We start from the raw sequence: 16,874 nt of genomic DNA on the forward strand, positions 1-16,874 counted from the left end.
AAACCACTAAAATTTTCCATCATACCTTAGTACGGTATTCGCTATTTTTCATGTGCCAAAATGCAGCCGAAGTGGCTTGGTGCGGCACCGCTCACCCCTTCCCGTTTGTTGCCGTGAGTGTCACTAAACAGCCAGCAAACCCAAAAACAAATCCTCCAAACACAAGGCGTACTTTTCTTCAATTTATTGAGCTCTCAAATCGTGGTGATATACAAATAAATACATTTAAAATGCTGTACAATTGTATTTTTCCACGTGTGATTAGGTTCAAGAGGATAGCAGTAGCTCCATTAAAAAGTTCGCCATAAACAAAACACACATTTTCTTTTCAAATTCAATATACAAACTAACTAAAACTTACAAAGAGGAATGCTAGCCTAGGCTAAACTGGGAGAGCACTTTCTTTTATGTCTCACAGCCGCTGAGTGAGAGAAAAGCTTGAATGCAGGGGGAAAGAAAAAGAATCGCGTCAAAGATCGCTAATTGTGAGAAGAGGTCTCACTCCTCACTTTTTATTTTTTTTTATTTTTATTTTTTATATGAAACCTTTCCTCAACAATATTTACATTTTAACTAATTTATAAAACTAACTTATACATTTTTAACTAACTTATTAACTTATGAATTCTTTGTTCTTTTTAACACAAAGGCATGGCATCATGTAGACTAGAGTTGACACAGTGGCTGAAAATGGCGAAACTTCACTTGAGCTTCCCCCCTCAAAAAAAAAAGTCATACAGTATATATTTTTAATTTTATTTAGAAGTGTTTTTACTTTTTATAGCAATTATTTTGTTCTTACTCTAATATTGAGCAACTTGAGCTGTGGCTGTGGGTATAGTCTAGGTTCTATTTATTTTAATTTAATATAATATTTGTTATTTTTTGTTTATTTATTTTCACATTATATTCATGTTCCAATTTGCAAATATGTTTTGAAAAAATCCTGTTCAATGGATTTTTTTTTTTTTATTAAACCCATACATCTCAAAATTTTGGAGCTATAATTGCAATACCGTGACACTGTGAAACCGCGGTATTTTTGCTCACGGTTATCGTACCATGAAAATCTCATACCGGCACATGCCTACCTTCAACCATGTTTTTCCTTTTTCTAACATTTTTGAAAATGCTCCATGGAGCCACTAGGGTAGCGCTTAAGAGCAGCATGCGGCTCTCAAAACACGGATTGCCGACCCCCGGCCTAGTCGGTCTCCAGACCTAAATCCATATGCAGAGTTTAGGGAGGACCAGCACACAGATAACCAACAGCGCTCTACATGGCAGAAGCTAAACAGCAAAAACAAATAATACTATAGCTAAAAAAAAATTGAATCTATTTATTTGAAGACACCAAAGATGGATTTCCTTTCTGGACTCCACAGTCTAAATCTGCAGCTAACTTTTCCTCACTGGGCACTATTACAGAACTATCACCATAATCATCTTCATTTTCAACCTTCAATTGAATTTGAGAAAATTTCTCTGTTTTTGTATATACCCTACCCACCGACGTCACACAACCACGTGCTCGCTGTATGGTTCCGCCCACTTGTCCGTCATTTTGTCTCTGTATTAGCATTGGTTTCAATTGATCGAGGAATTTAAAATGCATTTCATGGAAGACCCGGTGCTTTCTGATGCCGTAAACTCACTGGATGTGTTGCATAAAAGGCGTTATGTGGAAAAGCTTCGTTCTATACAGTCGCCAGATCCATATTTGATGCCTAAATCGATGATTTTTGACCGGCTGCCTTCGCCGTCTCTGCCTGACCCTGATATTTACAACTATCTTGTCCACACAAAATCAGCCTATTCTCACGAAAGTTTGAAAAACTTTAAGAGCTTGGAGGCTTATAAATGCTACGTTGCTGGTTGGGTGAAACACGTCCTCGTACACGAAAATTCGGCAGGAATCTTGTGCTCGGAAGGTGAGTTACGAAATTTTCAATTCAAAATCTTTTGTTCTTGCTAACATCCACTGTCAAGTCTAATGTATTTCATGTCATTTGTCAATGGAGCTAGGGCTTTTAATGTTTATATGGTTTAGCGATAGCACTCACTACATACATACGTGTATGTTGTCGGCGATTAGCCTAGCAATGATCTTAATTGTGGTTGTCAGGCCAAAACCCTCTAAATATATATTAAATGCATCTTACCGGATATAAAATGACTACTACATAGTCTGTGGTGATTTTTTGGTGTCCAGTTTTCACGTCGAATTGCAGCCGTCCATTTCGCTCTCCTCTTTGGATCCCTCGGAATACGGTAAAACTTCAAGTCTCTCCTTCCATCTTCTCTGTTAGTGCAACCAACAGCCACACACGCCTTCACCATTTTGATTATTAATGTTAAGGAGCAGAAAAACACGCCGTAAATAGGAGAAATGTACGTAGCCGTAACAGGTTAACACTATGTTTTGACGGACAAGTGGGCGGAACCATACAGCGAGCACGTGGTACGTGGGTAGGCTCTATAGTAAAAACGTTTCTGCGCCATGGTAACGCCTCCTCTGTCAACAGTGAACTTTTCCTTTCCAATAGCGCCTTATTCAACGTGACCCTTGTCGCAAGCAATGTGTCAGGTGGTGCCCATGTTATTAACAAAAAAAAAAACATTTTCAACGTAAATTTCGAGTCTAAAGTTAAATACACAAATTGTTGTGTGTTTTGTGTATTACAGTCCATACCGTAATTAAAGGTGCACCCCAAATTTACTTGTAAAATCTAGAGGAAATTATTGTACCCTTTTATAACGCGCACCCGAATTTTAGCACCAATAAATAGAAGAATACAAGAAAACAGCTCGTGTACAGATACAGAAATGTCATTTTACTGACTGGTGAAACAGCACAAGCATAGCACATTGGTAGTTCAAAACATTACCATAAACTGACAATATTTATGGTAATAAAATGATTTGACAACTTCTCCAACTTACCAGAATCTAGGGGAAAACAAAACAGACTTTTCTTTTAAAGGCTGCTGTAAAACTTGCTCGTTTCATCATGATGAATAAATGTTTCTTCCATGGATTGATACGGTAAAATGAAAGTAAGAACGTAAGTCGGAAATCTGCAAGAGCTCATCGCTGTCGACACAGTAACAATAGGAACTATTGTTATTTGGGTTTGAGTTTCCCGAGGGACAGACATAGGTGACGGACACAAGAAGTCTGTGTGCTTACGTTTGTTATGGTCCGAGTTGCGGAGCTGCAATAAACGTTGACTCAAATGAGTTCAAAAAACTAAAATCTGTGCTTTATGATGAGTGAAAAAAAGCAGAATTTAACACAGACGAAATCATTCGGCCGATTAGAGTGAAGTATTACCGAAACAAAATGGTGACGTCATGTACCGTAATGGTCGGCAACGGGTCGCCGCATACGTTTCTTCAACACAACGTGGCCATGTCAATAAAAAAAAAAAAATCGGTTTATATATATATGTAATATGTATATATATTTCTGTCTCCATCCATGTACCCGTTTATAATGCGCACCATGATTTTACAAGTTGATTTTGGGGGAAAAAAGTGCGCGTTATATTCGGTAAATTACTGTATTAATTTTTAACAAAAATTATACACCAAAACTTTTTTTTCCTCCCCTATACCATTTTTCTTTATTAGGCTCTCATACTCTGTTGTAACATGCCTCTGTCAATCACAAGTAGGAGTGCAATAGTAATTCTTAAAAATGAAACAAACATTAATCCCACAACAACAACAAAATTTGTGAGCCAGTATTTCTTTTATTATTATTTTGCAACATTGAACAATATATCAATTTTCCATATTTATTTAGTGACAGTATTGATGAATGATTTTGAATTTTTGGAATTTGAGGTCTGCCGTTTCAAATAATAAAGGTTAAAAGTATCGTTTTAAAGGGAGATTATTATATTAAAAAAATGCTACTCAACTTGAGAGAGTTCAATCAAGTGAGGTTTTGGCAATAGGGGGGATGCACATCATACAACGATTGGACAAAGCAAGGCACCAAAAGTGCCAATCCTCAACAGGATTTAAGAAAGTTCAACGGAATACAATCGTCCGGCGGTCAAAATCTCATGAAGCCAGCATGGATGACAGGCAAAACAGTCATTTGCCACTGCTTCCCGCACCAACACACACGTGTCTCTTTATCTGATCCTTCCGAGCGAATCTTTGAGCACAAACAGCGCAGGAAAAAGGTTTTTCACCAGTGTGGGTTCTTTCGTGAGTTTGTAAGGTTTCTTTATGTGTGAATCCTTGACTACAAACTGAGCAGGAAAAAGGTTTTTCGCCAGTGTGGGTTCTTGTATGTTTTTTTAAGGTTTGCTTTTGAGCAAATCTTTGATCACAAACTGAGCAGGAAAAAGGTTTTTCACCAGTGTGATTTTTTGTGTGTATTTGTAAGTTTTGCTTTTGAGTGAACCCATGACCACAAACCGAGCAGGAAAAAGGCTTTTCACCAGTGTGACTTCTTGTATGTGTTCTCAAGTATCGCTTTTGACTGAATCTTTGATCACAAACTGAGCAGGAAAAAGGTTTTTCGCCAGTGTGGGTTCTTGTGTGTTGTTTTAAGGTTTGCTTCTGAGCAAATCTTTGATCACAAACTGAGCAGGAAAAAGGTTTTTCGCCAGTGTGGGTTTTTGTATGTGCTGTTAATTCTCCCGACTGAATAAAACGTTTCCCACAAACTGAGCAGGAAAAAGGTTTTTGTCCAGTGTGGATTCTCGTGTGTTTTGTTAAGTATCCCTTATGAACAAAACTCTTTCCACAAACTGAGCAGGAAAAAGGTTTTTCTCCAGTGTGGATTCTTCTGTGTATTTTTACGCTATTTTTTTCTGTGAATCTTTCACCACAAACTGAGCAGGAAAAAGGTTTCTCGCCAGTGTGGGTTCTTGTGTGTTGTTTTAAGCGTTGCTTCAGAGCGAATCCTTGACCACAAACTGTGCAGGAAAAAGGTCTTTCGCCAGTGTGTGTTCTTGTGTGTTGTTTTAAGTGTTGCTGCCGAGCGAATCTTTGACCACAAACTGAACAGGGAAAAGGTTTTTCTCCAGTGTGGATTCTTTGGTGACTTTGTAAGTATTTCTTTTGAGCGAATTTTTGACCACAAACTGAGCAGGAAAAAGGTTTTTCGCCAGTGTGGGTTTTTGTGTGTTGTTTTAAGTGTTGCTTCAGAGCAAATCTTTGATCACAAAGCGAGCAGGAAAAAGGTTTTTCGCCAGTGTGGGTGCTTGTGTGTAGTTTTAAGGTGTTCTTGTGGCTGAATCGTTGATCACAAACTGGGCAGGAAAAAGGTTTTTCACCAGTGTGGGTTCTTGTATGTCGTTTTAAGGTGTTCTTGTGGCTGAATCTTTGATCACAAACTAAGCAAGAAAAAGGTTTTTCGCCAGTGTGGGTTCTTGTGTGATGTTTTAAGCGTTGCTTCAGAGCAAATCTTTGATCACAAAGCGAGCAGGAAAAAGGTTTTTCGCCAGTGTGGGTTCTTGTGTGTAGTTTTAAGGTGTTCTTGTGGCTGAATCGTTGATCACAAACTGAACAGGAAAAAGGTTTTTCACCAGTGTGGGTTCTTGTGTGAATTATTAGTTCTCTCTTTGAAGGGAATCCTTTTCCACAAACTGAGCAGGAAAAAGGTTTTTCGCCAGTGTGGGTTCTTTCGTGACTTTGTAAATTTTGCTTAAGAGCAAATTCTTGACTACAAACTGAGCAGGAAAAAGGCTTTTTACCAGTGTGGCTCCTCATATGCCTCTGACAATTATACTTATTAGCAAAGGTTTTTCCACACTGAGAGCATTTCCAGAAATTGTCGTCACCGTGAGATGTCTTATGACCATTATCATTGTAAGGTAAGTGTGACTTGGCGCCATCTCTGTCTGATGGAGCGATGTCAATGTCTGCTTGAAATCTTTCTGTTGAGCTGCTGTCGCTTGGAGGCTCCGCCCCTCTGCTGCCTTCACTTGGACCATCTTCACTCTTCAAGGGCTCACCAGTCAACCTGGTGATATGCACCTCGTCTACCTCCTCTTTACCATATCGCAGCTCCTCCTCCTCCTTTTTGATTGGAAGGTGCTCTTCTCTCTCCTTCTGTTGACAGGGCTCAGGCTCCTCCTCCTCTTTGATTTGGGGGAGCTCCACATCCTCTTTAATGCCAGGAGATTCTGGCTCAGCATCCAGATATTTTCTGAAACCTGCAAGATATAAGAAAACCACTGATATATTTATTGACCACCACCTTGTCATCTGCCAGTCTTTTCTTTGTGCAAAACTTGGAGAAAACGAGTACAGTGACCAAAAATTCGAGAGGGGTCTGGCTGCAGCCCGCCTCACTCAATACCCTGCGCCGCTCGTCTCAGTACCCATTCCGCAGACAGGAAATGACGCAATACCGCATCTCTCAGTCACCTCAGACCGGAAATGTCGTCAACCCTTGCGACGAAAACAAGTAAGTCATTTCACCGCTCGCGAAGAAAACACGTTAAGTGGCCGTACTGAAATTTTTTTTTAAAAAGAGTATGCATGTTTAAAAATGTTAAATAGCACAACACTTGCGGGGAAAACATGACGTGTTTATTCTGAAAATAAGTTGAAAAGACTTACTTATATATAGTATTCTTAAAGTGCATGTGACACGAAAGAGCATGTTTATTTCATAATACACGCGGTATTTTATGCCCCTGAATGATATGGGCCGCTTGGATGTGTGTGGAAGCGATCGCTATTTTTATTTAGTTTTTTGAATCCCGCGCCATGAAAATGAGTGACTTCCGGCTTCGGTCTTGCATCGAGGAGGAGGGCGCTGTGACGTGTACGGTAGAAGACGTCCTCTTCACGCTACAGTGCACTGTTGTGTATGAGGACGAAGGATTCAGCTGATTTTGCGGATTAATACGTTTATTTTTCGCATCACGCCAGCCAAACGGCTGCAGAAAAATCATTCTGTATGAGGGAGAGTCGTATGCGCCTTTTTGGAGTTTCAAAAGGTTCCCATTCACCGTGGATATTTACTGTGGGACCATTGGACTTACGAGGAAGTGAGTAAACATCTTGTTTTGTATCATGTCAAATACGAATACAGCGATTACAAAGTAAACACTACAAACTTCCTTTAAATGAAGGACTACTTACGTTTGATCATTGATCGGCATGTAAAAAAACTCTCCTAATGCTCATTAGCAGCAGCACGTTAGCTGCACAACAACTCCAGCCACCCTCCTCCGGGGAACGACCTGTAAATTGTTCTCCGCCGGGCGGTTTGCCGATCCGCAGAGACAATCGACAACCGGGTCATCATGTCAAATAATCCAGGATAGTTATTTGTGATTTTCCGCTTTGAAGACTTTGAAACATCACTCGGTTCGGGTTAGCATGTCGGCTAGCTGTCACTTTTTCTGGTTTGTTTACATTCTCCGAAGCCGGGGAAGGGAAATGACATATGTCCGATTTAGGTGTCATAAAATATCGTTCGGGAGGTGCGACAGTAAAGGTGAAGTCGACAGTTTTGACCATTATGGAGTAATTTTGCCATGTTGTGCTGAATAAATGCATTTTTATTATTTCATATTCCATTCAGCACAAGACTGTTATTTGTCATGATCATGCCATTTATTTAGCAATTGGGGAAAATACTTGGATAAAAAGAATATCCTGTAAAAATATTGAAGTAAAGAGACAGAAACAATGACATTTTGCCGCTCTCTTCATCACGTTTTCCTCGTTGTGAATAGTTCCCCCTCGACGGGCTGACTGGTCCTTCTCAAGCCATTTATATAGCTATTGGGGAAAAATACTTGGATAAAAAGAATATCCTGTAAAAATATTGGAGTAGAAAGACTGAAACAATGACATTTTGCGGCTTTCTTCGTCGCGTTTTCCTCGTTCTGAATAATTCCCCCTCAATGGGCTGAATAGCAAAATCGATGAGCCCAGTCTACCGCTGACGTCATCCACCTGTTGGGGACACCAAAGCCCTATAATGGTAGGCGTGGCTAACCGGCAGATTAAAAGACTAATTTCTCGTCATCTGTGCTTTGCTAAATTGTTGTATATAGTCGAATCGTCTCAAAATATGATTCTAATTCACATAATAATGCCATTTAAGACTTTTTTTCTCGTGTCGTATGCTCTTTAATGTAATTGAAATAACGTCTTCCTTTATTAACTGCATGTGACTTTGCTCTAGTTATATTGTTTAATACGTACCGTATTTTTCGGACAATAAGTCGCGTTTTTTTTCATATTTTGGCTAGGGGTGCGACTTATACTCAGGAGCGACCTATGTGTGAAATTATTAACACATTATGATATAATTTCGCATGTTATTTTGGTGTTTTGGAGAGACACTGATGGTTTTGTCAACTTGTTAGCATGTTCCCATGCTATAGTTATCTGAATGACTCTTAAAAGAAATGGCCAAGTTCGCGTTCTGCCTTTGGCAATGTATGTTCAATTGTATTATTGACTTTTTTTATATTGAAATGGATGCATTTAGTTTGTAGCGCTTTCACGCCCACGTGGGTGCGCACTCGCACTTGTTTACGTGAAGAAGAGCGCTGACACGGCAGAAGAAGACGACAGCTACGTAGCTCTGAGTGAGTGAGTGGGCGAGTTAGCGAGAGAGAAAGACGGCTGCAAATCTACGTTCATTGTTTAGGTTTTTAAAATATCTCTACAGAGGCCACGCCTGCATGTATCATCTTTTCTGTTGTTGTTGTGTGTTTTCCAGCGGCGATCGGACACTTAGAGCCAGTTGTTTGGTTGTTTGAATAATGTGCTAATGCTAGCGAACGCATGCTAACCTGTTACGTTATTGCTGTAATAGTACCTAATTATCATTTATTTACGTTGATGCAAATCTGTTTGCTATCGAGGACCAAACTGATTCAGCAAATTATATGGACGTCCAGCATTGTCTGTTGGGAGTTCGCTATATAGCCAGGACCGAGCCGGAGTGTCCTGGTGAGGACAGTATATTTGCATTTCGTTTTTCATGCACTGTACACTGTACATTTATTCACCATGTTGTTCTCTATTGTATTTTAATATTAAATTGCCTTTCAAGATGACATATCTGTTCTATGTGTTGGATTGTATCAAGTAAATGTCCCCCAAAAATGCGACTTATATGTTTTTTTTCTCTTCGTTGGGCATTTTATGGCTTGTGCAACTTATACTCAGGTGCGACTTGTAGTCCGAAAAATACGGTACTGATGCATTAATTGGGTAATGCTGCTTATGCGTTTTACTTTTTTTTTTTCACAATGAACAGTCTCCTCTGTGTAGTTTTCAATATATTGCACTCTTATTTTTCATTATGTACATGCTTGCAATTCGCAATTTGCTGTTTTTGTTGTTGTGTGGTATTGTTGTTTTGCCTTTATTTGTCGTTTCTGGTCCTTTGTAGTTCGAATGTTGTCACATGATCCAAATAGAATTAAGTTGGATTTTTTTCTTGATATTGTTACACTGCTTAGCTATATATTTATTCTTTTTTTTTTTTTTTCACTAGCTCCAAGATCACCACCCCATTGGGAAGAAACTGAATCACGACCCCCAAATGGTAGTCTTCCCCTGCAGATACGGGGATGTCACACACATCCAAATGGAAGTAAGTAACATAAGTAGTACTGTCCTCTAAATTTTGGACTGTGCTGGACACTTTTTTTAATAGACAACAAACACTGTGAAACCCACTGTGCAGACAGGACCAATGGTGACAACATAAGGCTTCATGGACGGTTCAAACTAGAGGTTAGATTTTGTGCCCGACGCCGAACCCGGGCCCACAATTTAAGCATTCACGTTCGGGTCAGGTCGGGTCGGGCCGCCATGCCGGACTAATAAATTATTTTAAAAAAAAAAAAAAAAATGGAGAGCATGCTCTCTGTATTGCGCTTTTGCTTGTGCATGTGCACGAACGCCGTGGCGCCGGCCGCTTTTTCTTCTTGTCCTCCCGCTGCACGGCCGAGGCGCCGCCCTCTCCTGTTCCCTCTCCTTGTCAGAGAGGCGCGTCCATGTGAGAACAATATCCCACACACTCAGAAATATGTTTAACAAACTTTCCCAGCGTTATTTCGTTGTGTGAATGCTTTGATAATTCTCAAAAAAATATGTAGATTATTTAAACATTAAGAAAACTTGCGTTTTTTTCTGCCAACTCGAAGAAATGAAAATAAATTGCTGCTGCTGCGTTTTTTCCGCGTCACTCAAAAAAAAAATAAAAATAAATAAATTTAAAAAAAATGGAGAGCAGGCTCTCTGTATTGCGCTTTTGCTTGTGCGTGTGCACGAACGCCGTGGCGCCGGCCGCTTTTTCTTCTTGTCCTCCCGCTGTAGTTTGCGCACGGCCGAGGCGCCGCCCTCTCTTGTTCCCTCTCCTTGTCAGAGAGGCGCGTCCATGTGAGAACAATGTCCCACACACTCAGAAATATGTTTAACAAACTTTCCCAGCGTTATTTCGTTGTGTGAATGCTTTGATAATTCTAAAAAAAATATGTAGATTATTTAAACATTAAGAAAACTTACGTTTTTTTCTGCCAACTCGAAGAAATGAAAATAAATTGCTGCTGCTGCGTTTTTTCCGCGTCACTCAAAAAAAAAAAAAAAAAAAAAAAAAAATCGGGTTTTTCGGGCTCGGGCCTGCAAATCTAGTTAAGTGATCGAGCTCGGGCCGGGTCGGGCCTCAATACCAGCGGGCCGTGTCGGGTCGCGCTGGATTTTTTAGGCCCGAACTAGGCTCTAGTTCAAACTCATCCTGCCCAGGAATGGCTGGTATGTTTTTATATCTGAGACAAATGTTGTGCTCACTGGAAATCTTGATAGGCTTATTATTCCTTATATTAGTTAACAATTGGACATAATTATTTACTCTTGGTTTTGTTAACCAATCAACATTCTCATCAGCTTATGTAAATCTTGAATATTAAGAGGCCAGAAATGGTGTTGATTGTCTAAACAAAGAAAGCTTGCCTGACATGTGCTGACTTTTGGACCCTTGGCTTGAACAATGAAATGGAATCAACTGTGAATTTTGAGGATTTAGTTTCTTTAAACAAAATAGTGTCCCTTGTACAATTAAGTAAAATGTAACTTTTTGTTTGAAAAAAAACCAAACAAAAAAACATGAAATGCATATTCATAACTTGCCCAACAAGTAGCTCATTCAAAGGTACAAAAAGTATTTTTTTGGGCGTGTGTCGGGTATTATTTTAACTAAGTAGCCTACAGAATGTGGGTATGCGTGTATGGGCTCATGTAGGTGTGTGCGTACGTTTGTATTTATATAACATATGTCCGTGTGTATATATTTTGTATTTTTCAGGGAAGGAGCATATTTGTGGCTGACCCCTGTGTTGTTGCAACATGGCGAAAGCCTACAGGATGTGACCCACACATGCATTTGCCTGTAAGGCTGAGTAGTAAAAACTACAACTTGGAGCTTTGGTTCATTTTCAAAGAACAGTCAAATCATAACAAAATAAATGATCCAAATTCCGATTATTTGTGGGGGAAAAAACAGATCCAATCATGAGATCTATTGTTATCACTAACGAAATTCAGTATCCATTCATATTGACATGGCGTTTCCATGATGATCCAGAATAGCCTTTTTTGGTTTTGAAGGAATGTTTCAGTCGATCTTTTTATGATGGCCCTTCAATTAAAGCAGAATTGCAGTCCAAATGATTCATCCAATAATTTGAAGCAAAATTTTAAAATGCCACTCTAAAATGGCGATTGTTTTTTTTTCCAAGGGCGTTGGTTCGGTCTCAACATTGGTAGGGACGAATATAATGCAAATAAGGTTGCTCAAAAGTTGGTGGGGACAACTTTAGCATCCTGAAAAGTTGGTTGTTTTATGTCCCTACCGTCCCTATGCAAACCTACGCCCTTGTTTTGTTTGCATGAATCATTTAAATCTGACTGGTTGGTGTTCTGTGTATGCATGGAAACACTTTTGTGATTGTTTAACTACTGTATTTAATATAAACCTATACTTTCAATTACAGAAAACTTTGACAGTCAATCAACAGGGGGACATGTAAAGAGGATTGGAAGTGAAATAGAGGTATTTGTAAAAGTGTGTATATTCATTGATTCAAAACTCGAAGGAAGTGACTCTGTTAAATTCTTACATTAGGGTTTTCCGGGACAGTCATAGGGGAAGGACTGTGGCATCTTCATGTTGATGGTAGGTGAGTTTTAACGGTCTAATTTTTTCCTCTGTGATATTTGTATTCATTTATCCGTTTGTAATATGCTCTTTACTCTGTTCTGGATGCTCTTTTTGAGTTTAACCATTGTAAGTTGAAGTTCACCGAATCATTCAAATTGGGCTACAAAATATCCTTGTCGTTGTTCTTTATTTACACTTATTTTTAATTTTTGTTAGACTGAGATGCCAACTCTGAGGAAGTGGTGGTGTAGATTGCTAGCGGACAATTTCAAACTTGGGTGCATGTTAAGTCTTTGAAACTGCTGATATGACGTTCACAGGAAAGTAGGTGCACAGCACCTTAATTCTTTGTTGGAAATTGTGGAGTACTTATTTTTGTGTTTTTTCAACTTACGTGAGCCACAGGAGAAAGTATGGCCATTGGACAGATAAGGCAAAAGCATCACTCCAGGTTGAAGTGCCACCAGTCTATCAGTTGAAGAAGTGAAATTTGGAGAAAATTGCTGAGGTCAGCTTTTAAAGACTTTGTAGTGTGCATTTCTCTGAAGCACTTTTGAACATCCCCCCCTTAATTGACTTACAATTATTTTTTAGGAAGAGGTGCAACCACAGCTCCTTCAAGTTAATGGTGGCCCACTGCAAGAAGATATGGCAGGGAAAAAAAAGGTAAGATTGTTTATATACCTAGTTTAAAATCAAGAATAAAATTGACAAAGCATCATTTTTATTTTACTTAAGTAACATTCAAATAGCTCTTTTCTTTCTCTTTTCCAAAGAAGTTTTGGTGAAAGGATTGTGCAAGACAGCACAAAAGCCTGGGACAGTGATAGGGGAAAATATTACATTATGCTTTTGTGAGGTATGATTGCTTCTGTGACATAGATTGTAACAACTTCTATTGTTTTTCACCTTGTTCCCATAGTTAGGAGACGCGCTTGAGAATCTCACGAGATAACTTGTTTGGACATGCCTGGGTCCCATAGTTACACGCCTGGGTCCCATAGACATAACTTGTTTTCCACCCATAATATTTACCATTTGTTGGCATCTGTTGCAGCACAGCTCATTTGTCCCATGTGAAAAGCCCATTTTCAAGGGGGCTGAACCAAAAGTAGCTTAAATGTTTGTGACTGGACGGGGCTGCCCCGCTCGGGGGCGGAAGTTGGCCTCTCCACCTCCGAGGGGTGCGTCCTTACAAAATTGGACACTTCCGGGCGACCCGTGAGGTCTACCAGCGGGTCGTGTACGGATCGCCTGGCCTTTGTCCTTTTGCCGCTTTACTGGAGTGTTGTTGGCTTCCCACTCGTTTGTCACGGTAAGCAATTTTCATTTCTAAGGGACAACTAGTTGTGCTGTAACGTAACGCGGGGATTAAGAGATTGACAAGCTCAAGTCTAGCGTCATCTTTGACATTTGTTGATAATTGTTTGCTTGCTCTTGTGGGATTGTAATCAATAAATCTCACTTATTCTGCATTTTCTAATCAATAAACATAGTCTATTGAGCAAAAGTGTGCCTGTTACCGATTCACCCCGAACCTGGAAATTTCGGAAAACAGACAGGGTTAGGGGAAAAAAAAAAAATCAATGCAGTAGGAGTTCTCAAGCTTCCTGCCGATGGAAGAGGATGAGCTCGGACGACAATGTCTTGGAGCCATTCAACTTCTGTTTCAACCATCTGGAAGACAGATTTACCTTTTCTGAGGAGATTGTTGACTAAAGAAAATATCTGGTATTCTCTCAATAATAATAAAAAAATATATAAATCTAAAAAATAAAGTTTACCACATCAGAACTGGTTGTATTGAGTTAATTTTTTCTACACTTATAGATGTTTTTTTTCTTTTATCCCAGATGTTAGTTGTAGGTTGTTTTAATTACCTCTAATGAAGGCGGAAGTGTTAGCCGAAAAATGTCAGGTAATTAAAACAACCTACAACTATTGTCCGGGATAAAAGAAAAAAACAACACATTACAACTATTTTGTTATTTCTGTTTGAAATAAAGCTGCCTTACCTGGAGCAGAAAGTCCTTAACCCTTTAACACCGAACGTGTCGGCAGCGACGCGTTTACGCATGTCGTCTTTGAAGCTTCGTCACGCTGTAATTACGTCACCCACGTGCCACTGGTTGGTCTCATTTGAAAGTGCGGAAGTTGATGTCCACACCAGTTTTCATTTGAAGTCAATCGACCAAGAAAAACGGGAGATAATGTCATTTGAGTTTTATAGTTTTAGTGCACTCATAAATATGCATTAAAACGCTGCATGGACCATGTATCTATCTCCATATTTCCATCATTTCTTGTCCTTTTTCAAAACCGAAAGCAGCAACAACAACAGACAACAGCCGTTGTGATGTCAACAAGGATGAAGCGAATGTGGACATTTTTAATAAATTTCCGAGCGAGGCACCAACTCAGGAAAAGGAGGGCATGCGAAGCAAGCAACGGCCGGTGTTGTACCGGTTGGATTGGACGAGCGAATTTGAAACGTGCAGAACGAATCTAAAACTAAATTTAGCGCAAGCTAATGCATTATTTCATTAACTCAAGGAAGAAGATGAGCCGTATTTGTCGTTGTTTTCCTGGGATGAGTCGGCGTCTCGGCGAGTAGAAGTGACAGCAGCGCGCAAAGCCGCAAACGGCGAAAGAGTAGGCTGTGTGACGTTGTGTGTGACGCAGCTCCGTGATCTGTTCATGCAGAAGCTTTATTGAGTGCGCAAAAAAATTTAAAAAAAAAAAATAAATATTGGGTCGTATGCCAGAAAAATTTGAATTGAACTGAACTACTTGTCAATATTTTTGAAAATACGTTTTTTTCAATGTTGTATATATTTTTTCTTCACTATAATCTTTTCAATTTTTATAAAGATGAGTGTTCGAGAAGCTTGATTGCATGTACGTATATACTTTAGATAAAGTGATGGGTATAATACCTAACTTCACAAAGAGATATCCTCTAAACCCTTTTTGTGTTGGATGATTTTTTTTTTTCTCTCTCACTATTTTGCACTGTATATAACCTGTTTTGACCATAGTAAGTGTAAAGGCCAAAAACGCCTATGACCATACTTGCTGTTTGTGTTGAATTGTCAAACATAAAACTATTCAATCCTATTTTTTTATATTGAATGTTTATCCTAACAAGTTGAATAAATATAAGCTTCAAAACGGTTGGTCGAGCATGTTTGGTTGTCAATGGGACATCAACATTACAAATTTTGAAAAAATATTTTGGGATTTATTTGTCTTTTTGGGTCCAAAATGTGGATTATAATTGGTCAGTGAAGAAAACAACAGTTTGGACATGAAGTTCAAGGTGTCCTTAAAAAAGGGACCCAACTTGGCCATTGTGAACATTTTTTTCTTTGAAATACAAAGGCAACACCAAATGCATGCAAATTCGACCAAAATAGGCTTAGGTGTTAAAGGGTTAATATAGTTTCTGAATTAGTTAATTAGGATCCTGAAGAGTGAGCACCCACATGAATGAATTTAAGTAGTGAAATGTAAGACAAGAAAATTGGTTTGGTTGCACCATAGAGAATATTACTTTTTTGATACATTAAATTGTAATGAAGCTATATTAATGAGTCAGTTCATAAAAATGTGACGATGACAGCAATTTCTAGTAATTCACAACAGGAATAAATTTTACACTTGACAAACTAAAGTACACACTGTGATAGGTGAGAGACGATCTTATAGTCACTAATTAAACCTTTATTGCAGTAATGTGTATTTTAAATTTGATGTACTGTAACTTTTTCATTTTGGTAAAATTAGCACGCTTTAACAAACTGGCTGCGCACGGTTAAAGAGTTTATCTCCCGATTTCACCGAAGCAATTCAAGTATGGAAATAAAATATTATTTAAATAATAATGAGTGATGCTGAAACCAAAAATAAAATACGTGCGAAAAGTAAACTAGTATTTACGTTCGAATGGACGCTAACTATTGCAACGATAAAACCGGAAGCTCAGAGCTCGAGCGCCGCTTTATGTTGTCATTTCCGGTCTGAGGTGACTGAGAGCTGCGATATTGCGTCATTTCCTGTCTGCGGGATTGGTACCGAGACGAGCGGCGCTGGGTACTGAGACAGGCGGGCTGCAGCCAGACTCTCTTGAAAAATTCGGCGCTGAAAACTATCGGCCAGAAACAGCTAAAGATGCAATTTTGGTTGAAATGTTTTGAAGACCGAAAGTTTACCATTGAATCGTGTGGAGAACCTTAGTCCTATTGTGATGATGTCATTAAAACAGCGAGAAGCAACATGCTAACTGACGCCGTCTTGCAAAAACGCCTGGCTCAGAGCCAGCATGTCCGCGGTTTGGAAGTACTTTCAGGTATCAAACAGTGTTGTTTTCGTCAACGATGAGGACAACGAAAACATTACGTTAACGAACATTTTTTTCATGACGATGAGGTCACGATGACGAGCCAAAACGTCTTCGATGACTTCAACGTGACGAAAAGATTGACGAGACGACAACATGAAACTGTGCCATCGTACCCATCATATGTTCACAATGCGTGACATTTAATAGTTGTGCATGTAGTTTTTTTGTTGTTGTTTTTTTTTTTATCATGCAGCACGCCCTTTAACCTGTATTTGGATTGTCTAATAATACATACAGTGGGGCAAATAAGTATTTAGTCAACCACTAATTGTGCAAGTTATCCCACTTGAAAATATTAGAGAGGCCTGTA

At 39.2% G+C, this 16,874-nt stretch overlaps 1 protein-coding gene across 4 annotated transcripts in view; it reads right to left on the reverse strand.

The window, feature by feature from the left end:
- LOC130928020 (oocyte zinc finger protein XlCOF6-like) overlaps positions 1 to 16,874 on the reverse strand; it is a 55,839-nt gene that overhangs the window by 14,103 nt on the left and 24,862 nt on the right. The window contains exons 1-3 of one of the 4 annotated variants that reach the window (XM_057854195.1): positions 14,178 to 16,789; positions 12,557 to 13,839; positions 2,490 to 6,178 (exon numbers count right to left, since the gene is read on the reverse strand). The exons of 1 other annotated variant lie outside the window; for it this stretch is intronic. In XM_057854195.1, coding sequence (XP_057710178.1) covers positions 4,104 to 6,178; positions 12,557 to 12,605 — 2,124 coding nt within the window. In that variant the 5' untranslated portion in view covers positions 12,606 to 13,839; positions 14,178 to 16,789 and the 3' untranslated portion in view covers positions 2,490 to 4,103. Of the gene's footprint in view, positions 1 to 2,489; positions 6,179 to 12,556; positions 13,840 to 14,177; positions 16,790 to 16,874 lie in introns of those variants that run through there. 2 more of the 4 variants (XM_057854194.1, XM_057854192.1) reach the window with 2 other exon arrangements.

The sequence above is a fragment of the Corythoichthys intestinalis genome, chromosome 13, assembly GCF_030265065.1.
Source record: "Corythoichthys intestinalis isolate RoL2023-P3 chromosome 13, ASM3026506v1, whole genome shotgun sequence".
Taxonomy (NCBI): Eukaryota; Metazoa; Chordata; class Actinopteri; order Syngnathiformes; family Syngnathidae; genus Corythoichthys; species Corythoichthys intestinalis.